The 10,399-nt window shown below is 35.8% G+C and overlaps 1 protein-coding gene across 1 annotated transcript; it reads right to left on the bottom strand.

Annotated features, from left to right (window-relative positions):
• Positions 1-7,687: 7,687 nt before the first annotated feature.
• Positions 7,688-9,233, bottom strand: LOC113339612 (UDP-glycosyltransferase 89B2-like). Its single transcript, XM_026584852.1, has one exon. The coding sequence runs from the start codon at positions 9,231-9,233 to the stop codon at positions 7,698-7,700; it is 1,536 nt and encodes a 511-aa protein (XP_026440637.1). The 3' UTR covers positions 7,688-7,697.
• Between the last annotated feature and the right edge of the window lie 1,166 nt (positions 9,234-10,399).

Below are 10,399 nucleotides of genomic sequence, written 5' to 3'. Positions count from 1 at the left end.
TCTGCAAGGCTACTCTTGATCAGACTAACAAACTTCTCCAAGTTATTGAGGAGTTTAGTGCTTGTTTAGGACAATTGATAAACTTCAACAAGTATGTAGTTTACTTTAGCTTAAACATGGAGCCTTCTTCGTGTCAAATATTCAGCGGCATTCTTCAGGTACGTGAGATGAATCTAAAAGAAGAACAATATTTGGGGTTGCCTTTTTTTTGGGTACAAACAGGAAAGTGCCTTTTGCAGTCCTACAAAAGAAGATAAATAATCGGTTTTCTAAATGGAATGCAAGAAACATGTCAGAAGCTTCTAGGTTTGTGATGATTAAAAATGTTTCTAACGCCATCCCAATCCACCACATGCAAATATTCAAACTTCCATAGGTTACCATTAACAAGATGAACTCTTCTCAACAAGCGTTCTGGAGGAATAAGAAAACTAATAAAGGCAGAAATATTGGTACTTGGAGAAGAGCTTGTCATCCTAAAATGAAGTAGTAGTTAAGAGAGTTATCATTGCTTGGAGCTTATGGACAGAAACATGCGAAAAGGTGTTTCAGCAAAGTAACTCAAATCTTGAAACAATCATTCAGAAATGCAAGATGTTGATTGAAGAACATTCAAGCATGAATACTAATATACCTCGTACCTCTCATAGAGTGAACCTTCATAATGTTCACTGGATTCCTCCCCCTATAAACTGTATGACTATAAATTGTGATGGTTCTTTTGATTCAACTAATCTTACATGAGGCACATGAGGCATTGGTCTAATCATTAGGAATTTTTGCAGGTACATAACAAGCAGCAAGGTGCATCCACCTGAGTTCAGAAGTGCGGAGAAGGCTGAGTGCATGGGATTGTGGAAAGCTTTGCAATGGGCTTAAGGAGTTAAATCTTGAGAGAGGTCACTTTGAGATGGATGCCAAGGTCGTTGCAGATGCTGTAAACAAAGACAATGACGATAGTGATTGGAGACTGCACCACACTGTTCTTGATATTAAAAATTTATTTTCAGTATTTATCTCTTAGAAAATTTCCTATGTTCCAAAAGAGAGAAATAAGGTAGTTGATATTCTACCTAAGATGGCTAGAACATATAGAATAACTAATACTTGGGGTTGTTCATCCCCTTATGCAATTTCTCATCAAATGTCTGTTGACTCTTCTTATGTATCGCCTTAATTTTTCCTAATTAATATATTTTCAGTATCAAAATAAAAATAATACATGATTTATGTCGTTTTCTCCACAAAATCCAAACGATAATGAATTTAAATCTAATATATTGATGATACGTTCCTCTTATAAGACTTTATATTCCTACAAAAAATGAGCACAATTCGAGAAACCAAACATCATCATCTACCAATATTAATTTTAACCGTTAAATATTAACGGCTGATATTTAAAGGGGTGGATGGTGGTGTTATACGTCTCGAATTGTGCTCATTTTTGGTAGGAATGTAGAGTCATATAAGAGGAACGTATCATAAAAATATTAGATTTAAATTCATTGTCGTTTAGGTTTTGCGGAGAAAATGACCCAAATCATGTATGATAATGTCCATCTGAGAGTATCCATGGATCCTCCCTTTATAAAGAATCGTGAAACAATACTACTTTTTTTTTCCAAAGAAAAGATTATATTAAAAAGAAAAAAACTTTTACAAATGAGACTAGAGGTAACAAATTTAAAAGCATTGGTGTCACATAATCATTAGACTATAAGCTGTTTAATAAGATCAATTAATACTACTACTTAGAAGATAAGATAGATAGATGTGAATCTTCAACTACACAAAATTGGTTAAAAAGACCAAAATCAACAATTTTTGGGTGAAAAAGACATCTGGATTTTGATACTGTTTAAATAGACAAAAATTTAGAAATAGTCAGGATGTAAACAGTTTCATCCTACCCGTTTTCAAATACTTTTTCTTGTTTTTAATTTACATCAGGATGCATCCAGTTTCATCCTCGCTATTTTTTAAGTTTAAGCCAGGATGAATCCAGTCTCATCCTTACTATTTTTTTTGTATCCATTTCACCCATACTAATTTTTACTCGTCCATTAGAACCATATTTTAAAAATATTTGGACAAATAACCCATTTTCGGCTTAACTATGTATATGGAAGAGTTTTCAGATGCCCGGGAAACTAATTAGAGAGCAACCGTATTTTCAGCAACATCTGTCACGTGGCCGATAATCCGAGCCACAAAATCAAGTAAGCATACAAAAACAGATTATATGTTTGCTTCATTTTGGTGTATTTTTGTTAAAAGTCGATGCTCTATGTCACAAAATATCTGAATTTAGAAATTTAAAGGTAGTTAATTACGGCTACCTAGATTTAGAAGCGCATTTTCATGTAATTGGAAAAGACTTAGAGACTGAGAAATGTGATAGCTAGTCACATAATTTCTTATTCTAAATGGTGCTTAATTTATTTGGATGCATTTCTTTTTTATTGCGTATAAAATGGAGAAAAGTTACTAAAATGTTACTTGTTTAGAAATTAGAATCAAATTTCAAGAAATAATTTTTGTTACAGAGATCAGGATTAGTAGATTTGATACTAATCCAACTAAAGTTTTATAAGAACTTCCACTTCTTATACAGCTTCTAACCCCATCTTACCCATCTCCATGTCGCGAATCATTTGTCGTCGAGTCTTACCCCCTCCTCCCCCCTAGAAATATAGTTTCTCCAATTAATATATAAATCATATAATATGAGTGTAATTCATGCGTTTGGTGATACGTATAAATGGGAATTCTAAATTAATCGCAAAAACTAAGTTGTTAGGAGATTGGGCTTATTCGGTTCACATTTTGTTAAGCAGCCGAGAAGAGAGCTAAGCTGTGTTTAGGATTTAATTACTACTAACTAAATTTATTTCAACTCTTTTAAAACTACAAATAAAAGAGTAATCAAAAACAAAAATAAGATTAAGTGAATATATAGCTAGCTAGTTCAATTATTTGGGACTCAGGATATGATCAAATGTATTTGATATCATTGCCAGAGCTGCCAATCAGCCATTGGTTACTCGAAACAGATTGAGATGGAACCTCAGTGCCTCGTATGATTCAGTACCCAACCGTAGTTGTCGTCTTCAAAATCATGACATTCTTGCAAGTAGCTAGTCTACTCCTATCGTCCATTTTTTTTTCAACAATAATAAAACTAATGCAAGAGAACACTTTATAATCATGATGATCATGTGTATACAATAATCTAATCATATTTGTGATGCTTGGGTAATCAATATATTTAATTTTCTCCGACTTCGATCATGTAACTACTCTTTCTTAGATAACAAAACAAAACTCTCCCCATTTCTTATGGGAGATGGAAAAAATTTCACAAGTTTTCTAGAATACAAAACAAAGTTTGGCTAAGTTAGATTAGATAAAGAGCGGCCGAAATTTATCTAGGCGGGATAAATCTACGATCGTGGTTAATTAATTTAAATGATAAATATTCATTTAATGAATTTAATAAATACATATTTTAAAACTATACATATATATTGATCAGTAAAGAATTTGGTGCTGGCAAGTTTTGAATTCAGGTAATGGAAAAAGTTTCACAAGTTTTCTAAAATACAAAACAAAGCTTGGCTAAGTTAGACTAGATAAAGAGCGGCCGAGATTTATCTAGACGGGATAAATCTACGACCGTGGTTAATTAATTTAAATGATAAATATTCATTTAATGAATCTAATAAATACATATTTTAAAACTATATATATATATTGATTAGTAAAGAATTTGGTGCTGGCGAGTTTTGAACTCAGGTAACAGGTATCATCACCAAATGACTTTATCACTGTACTACAGTGACCCCGGCTATTAACAATTATATTGATAATTTTTAATGGTGGTAGTGAAAGAAGCAGTGGGTAGTGGAAACTAGGGCTGCCAACGGGGTACCCGATTATCCGGAACCGAATAAATCGGGTCAGGTTCCGGGTCCTAAGATTGGACCCATTAGCAAAATCACTACCCGACGGGTAGACCCGTTAGGAACCGATAAGCTTTCAGGTCCTAACGGGTATTACCGGTCGGGTACCCGAATATTTATCTTTTACTTGTTAAATTCACTTATAATGGAAATTTTTTGTATAGTTTCGCTTAAATTTTTTTCATTTTTCCTTTATTTTCTTACGTTTAATCTTAATTAGAACATTTATATAGATGTAACAATAATTTTATATCAAAAATTATTAGATTCAAGATAACATACAAATCTAACAATAGATTAACAAAAAATATAGTTGATTTTAGAGGACCCGACAAATACCCGGACCCGACGGTATTTAAAGTTTTTAATGAGTCCGGTTTCGGGGTCCATCAATTTAGGAATCGGACCCGGAACCGACTAAAATTATCGGTTCTAGTTCTGGGTAGTATACTACCCGGACCCGATAGGACCCGTTGGCACCCCTAGTGGAAACAGTGGCGGATATTTGTGAGTGGTGGAGGTGGTAACATTACTGGTGGTGGAAAAAAAAGTGGGTGTGGCTGTTTTTTACATACGGTAGTGGATGTTAGTGAAGTAGTGGACAGTAACAATTTTGTGTCTTTACAAAACGGGGAACATTATATTGTGATAGATGTAGTTGGTCGTTTTTAGCACAACTGGTAAGGACAAAACACAAATATTTTGAGGAGGATACTAAATCATGTGAGACAACATGATCATGACCGCTTAATCACCCAAATGGGATCCTAGCTATTTATAGTGCCCGATCGAATAAATCACGGTTTTTAGTATTAAAATTGATTACATTTCCAGATTACAAAACAAAGTTTGGACAAGTTAGGCTAGATAAAGAACGATCAAATTTATACTTGCAGAACATAAATCTGCCGCTATAAATGATCATGTTTAATTAAAATTTAATAATAAATTTTCAATTGATGTTCCAAGGGTATATTTTTGTTTATACATAATAAATTTATTTGATGTGAACCATATCACTAATCATTAATGGTGGTTGTGATGATGGGCAGCGATGGGGATAATGGTGGTGGGTATTGGTGAGACTGGTGGAGTGGTGACGATAATGTGGTGCTGGAAGAAGTAGTGGTAGTAGGGTGAGAAAAGGGATCCTAAGATAGGTAAATTAAGCACTAATGGTGGTTGTGATGGTGAGCGTTTGCGGTGGATCGGCGGTGGGGATAATGGTGGTGGTTATTGGTGAGACTGGTGGAGTGATGACGATAATGTAGTGGTGGAAGAAGTAATGGTAGTGGGGTGAGAATAGGTGTCCTCAGATAGGTAAATTATTTAGTCACACTTGGGTTAATTTTTCTTTGTTTTGTTTTAATTTGATTTATAAAAGGACACCCCAAGGGTATATTATTAAGAATCAAAATCAAACTCAACGTTACAAGAGATGGTGGGCAGCCTAGCAACAAGCTGAGTGCCAACACCCTTTTGAATAACGACCCCTAGCCTATGAAAAAGAGAATTGCCTATCTTGAAATTAGCATCATGTCTAGCCATGCAATTTCTTAATCGCTTCAGAAATGTTACAATATCGGTACCAAGCTCACCAAAGGTGGAAAAGACCAACACACCAAACCCATAACCCAGTGAATTGTACTTATCTAAGTATTTGTTGTTCTTCCGATTGATAGCTGCAGAGATAGCATGGCCCGGTGTGAAATTGCGGTTCTTAACATTGGTTTTCAAAAAAAAAAATTCAAAATTAAAACAATTTTTAAAGGTCAGATTTTTCCAAAAAAGAAGATGTTGTGATTTTAAGATTTGTCGGGTAGGGGGCAGGAAGAAAAATGAAACCTATAAAAAAAATTGACCAAACACAAGGCTACGCGTGAATTAATTGTGATCGGTTCAGTTTCTCACATCTTTTTTTTCTTTTTTTTTGTCATGGTTTCTCTTTCTGTCATTATTTCTCCCCTACTTCATGAGATTATGCAAGGTTATGCGTGAAGTAATTGTAATCGATTTAGTTTCTCACATCTCTCTTTATTCCGCTTTTTTGTCATGATTTTTGTTTTTGTCATTTCTCCCCAACTTCGTGCAATTATGCATGTTTGAGAAATAGTTCATGATAATAGGTAAAGAGACAAGAAAAGAAATGGATCAAGAATTAAATATTATTTTAAATTTTAGGAAAATGAATAAACACAAATCTTTGTAAATTGGGATTATATCAAAGAGAAAAATTAAATTTTAATGCTAACAGATTTTGCAAGATTAATTTATTTGATTTTAGAGTAATTTTAGGTGGTTTTAATATTGTTACAAACGTGGTGAATGACCTTTAATGATATTTTTTTGAAGTAGTGAACGAAGTAATGTTTTATTGCCCATAGGATTTGCTCTAACGATTAACTATGTTTGTCCCAAAGGGTTGTATGACTTACATACACAATATTAAAAGATTCGAGGATAAGGACATGTTTATTAACCAACTCCTCAAAACATTTAGACCCGAATCGATCGGTTCAATTCTTCTCAGACAATTACGACATGTATGAACCGATGGATACATTTGAAACACATATCCTTTCTTGTGCCGTTACGACACGGGTTGAGACCTAGTTATACACACATAATAAGTTTTGTTGATCTCGTTAAATTCATTACATTAAAATGGGATGTCCACCAATTTTAACATTTTCACCTCTTGGTTGCATGATGAAATGGACATAAGAACTAGGAAGGTACATTCATTGCCAAAAGTTTGTCTAATGGTACGGGAAAGCCCGTATATAATGGGCCGGGCTGTGCCTTAATTGCTTTTAATGAAAGATGAAATGGGAGATTGGGAGGTGAAAATGTAAAAAGTGATGAACATCAAATTTTCATGTGATGAACATATACCACTGTTTCTTTTACGATAAGTCTTGATGAACCGCCTAAATAGACTACACCAAAACTACTCCTCACAAAGATTTAAATGGACCCATCATAAATGGCCTCCTGTCTCCTGACGGGTCCATCGGGATCTAACAAAAAAAACTGTGAGAACTTTTTGAAATGTATTTTTAGTGTGGTTCAATTGTTCGGTTCGTTTACAACCGATGTTTCTTTTACAATAAGTCTTGATGAACTGACTAAATAGACTAGGCCAAAACTACTCCTCACAAAAATTTAAATGGACCCACCATAAGTGGTCCCTGCTGTCTTCCTGCAGGGCCCATCGGCACCCACCGGGACCCAAAAGAAATTGTGAAAACTTTTTGAAATGTTGTTTTGGTGTAGTTCAATTGCTCTGTTGGTTTAGAACCACTGTTTCTTTGATGCACGTGAGAAAGAGTTTTAGTGAGATGCCGGGGAAAACTAAGTAAGTTCAAGTATAAACATAAATAAAGAGATTCCGAGAATATTCGTAATTTCATCAACATCTGGTATGCTTGTTGCTGATTAACCTAGCCACAAATTCCAGTAAGATTTAGTGGATGCATCCATCTTCTTCCTCATGTGAAAACAAAAACAAATTTATGGATTTTGATTCAATATGCTGGTAAAGTTGTATAAAAAATCGATTGATTCTTTATCAAGAAGTGCATTTTCATGCAATTGTAATGGAAAAGACTCAGAGAAATTGTTATGTGTGATTGTCATCCGAATACACATTCCTCGGTAATTATTTTGGGTAAAGTTGAAAAGTGATACGTAAAACTCGACATTGTTATGGGCAAATACATTATACTACATTTATTCTACACTGAGTTCATTAAGATTTGATACTAATTCGTCTAAATTCTTAAAAGAACTTCCACCTTCTTTTACTGCTTCTAACCCCATCTTACCCATCTCCACGGCTCGAATAATTTGTGGTCGACTCTTACCTTCCTCACCTTGAGGTACAGATTCAGCAATGACTCTAGCTAACTCAGTTGAATTCGGAACTGTATCCGCACCTTCACAGATCTTTACTGCCACACCCAGATCAGTTTCCAAGAGCTTTGCGGTCATGAAATGGTCATTTATCATTGGCCACAGTAACAGTTGAACCCCCGCTGCAAGTCCTTCTAGCACTGAGTTCCATCCACAGTGAGTCAGGAACGTGTTCATCGCTTGATGACTCAGTATAGCCACCTGCGGTGCCCAGCCTTTGATCACAAGTCCTTGGCCGGCCACTCGATCTACGAAACCAGTTGGTAGGACAGGTTTCTCAATATCTTCATCGTCAGTTGATGTTGATGATGATGATATTCCTTTAACACACCAAATGAATTTAACCTGGCTCAGTTCTAGTCCCATAGCGAGTACCTCGATTTGTTTCCTGTTTAACACAATCTGGCTTCCAAAACAAACATAAAGAACCGATTGACGATTCTCTGCACACGAGTCAAGCCAAGACATTACCTGTTCTATGCTAATTGAGCTGGGTCCGCCTCTGCTCCTTGCTGCTACAGACGAGTTTTTCTGATGATGATCTATAGGAGGAAGTAAAGGCCCTACGCCCCAGACCCGGCCGTGATCACCATAATTGTTTCTCAAGTGATTCAAAAATGATTCTTCCAACTCGGGAAATGAATTCAGAATAATACCCCAACTCGCTTTGTTCAGCGAGTTATTATGTTGCATGACCTTCCAAAGTGGGCTGTCATCTGCATATAGATGATGCAACATGTGTATCTGATAAATCGGAAAGACAGGTGAAGTCGGAACACCTGATGCCGAGAACAGATGATTAGGATCTTTGCAATCTTCTCGTGGTGGTAAGTTACTGACGAAACAATCAAAGATTGATAGATTGTGTGCCGACATAGGAAAAAAAGCGATGCGGACAATGTCAAGGCGAACAGCGAGATTTTGGGTCCAACCAAGGAACAGATCTGATAGGATCGCCGTTGGAGGAGAAGAAGAATTTTGTATCTGCAATCGAAACCACTCTAATAGAGATTCTTGAAGTTGACCCATTGCGTGTATCATAGCCGGAATGTAACTCGTCGGGAGATCTTTCAAGTTTTCGATTCCAGGAGGTAAACAAGAACCAGAAGAAGATGATGATTCAGTTGCTGTTGGGAAAGGCAAGACTAGTGTTTTGACGCAAGATGGATGCCTGGCAAGTAAAGGTTGCACGGAAGGGAGGTTCTTCGGAGTGACGAGTACAGTGATGATTAAACCACGGAGAGCTAACTGATGAGTGAGATCGAGCAGTGGTAAGATGTGTCCGGGTGCGGGGAAAGGGAAAACTAATATGTGTTTTCCCATACTAGTAGTTTTGCTTGAATGACCAGACATGATCATGAGTCGATCGGTCGATACTTCGATGATGTTTCTTGATTCTGATCTATGCTTTATGATTCTCCGTCCGGAGTTGAGTACTATAAGCTAGTACATTGTTGCTTATTTTAGATAGTCCGTTTGGACAACTTTGTTGGCTGTTTGGACTTATATCCTGACATGAGATCCTTTCAAGGATTTGTTCCCGTGTCCATATCATAATAAGTACTTTAATTAAATAAAGTAAAACGAAAATGATTTCTGTCAGGCTGAATTTTGGCTAGTAACGTAGCTTGTGCTTGCGTGTTGCAAACTGACTCATTCACGGCATTCAGCTTAGTGATTATTCAAACACAAAATTGGTTAAAAAGACCAAAATCAACAATTCCTGGCTGAAAAAAACTTGTACATTTTGATCATGTTTAAAAGGACAAAAATTAAAAAGATTATGTTCAAATGGACAAAAATATAAAAATAGCCAGGATGTAACCAGTTTCATCCTTCCCATTTTCAAATACTTTTTCTTATTTTTAATTTATATGAGGATGCATCCAGTTTCGCCCTTGCTATTTTTTAAATTTAAGCCAAGATGAATCCAGTTTCATCCTTCCTAATTTTCTTTTGTCCATTTCACCCATATTAATTTTTTACTCGTCCATTTGAACCATGTTTTAAATTTTTTTGGACAAATGACTCATTTTCCGGTTATTCAAAATGGCCTGCCAAATAACAAGATTGAAAATAAAATGGATAACGGTAGTTCTGGAATCTGGATGGACCTCATTAAAACCCCAGCCTCTCATATGAGAGTGGGTGATGGGAGGAGGAGGAGAGAAGAAGAAAAAAAACAAATTTTCAATTTAGCTTTGATTTAGGTTAAAAAATGGAGAGGATAATCTAGTCAATTTACACCTCCTATAGGACATCCCCTAACTAACTAGAGGGACATTACTATCACACTGTCGCCCCTCTAATGGAATCCGCCTCCCCTTTAACATGATTGCTATTTAAGGAGCTGAAAATCTCAGAAATTATTTAGTCGGATAATACTAACAATAGCGTATAGTATAGTAGAATGCATATATATATATGTTGTTGGCACATGTCTTTGGGCTCTTCACTCTTTGGGCCATGGGCATGGAGCCACAGTGCACTATTAAACAGTGCACTATTATCTCTCTTCG

Source organism: Papaver somniferum, unplaced genomic scaffold (assembly GCF_003573695.1).
Source record: "Papaver somniferum cultivar HN1 unplaced genomic scaffold, ASM357369v1 unplaced-scaffold_21, whole genome shotgun sequence".
Taxonomy (NCBI): Eukaryota; Viridiplantae; Streptophyta; class Magnoliopsida; order Ranunculales; family Papaveraceae; genus Papaver; species Papaver somniferum.
Note: the sequence above shows the minus strand (reverse complement) of the source record. Positions and strands in the feature narration are given on the sequence as shown.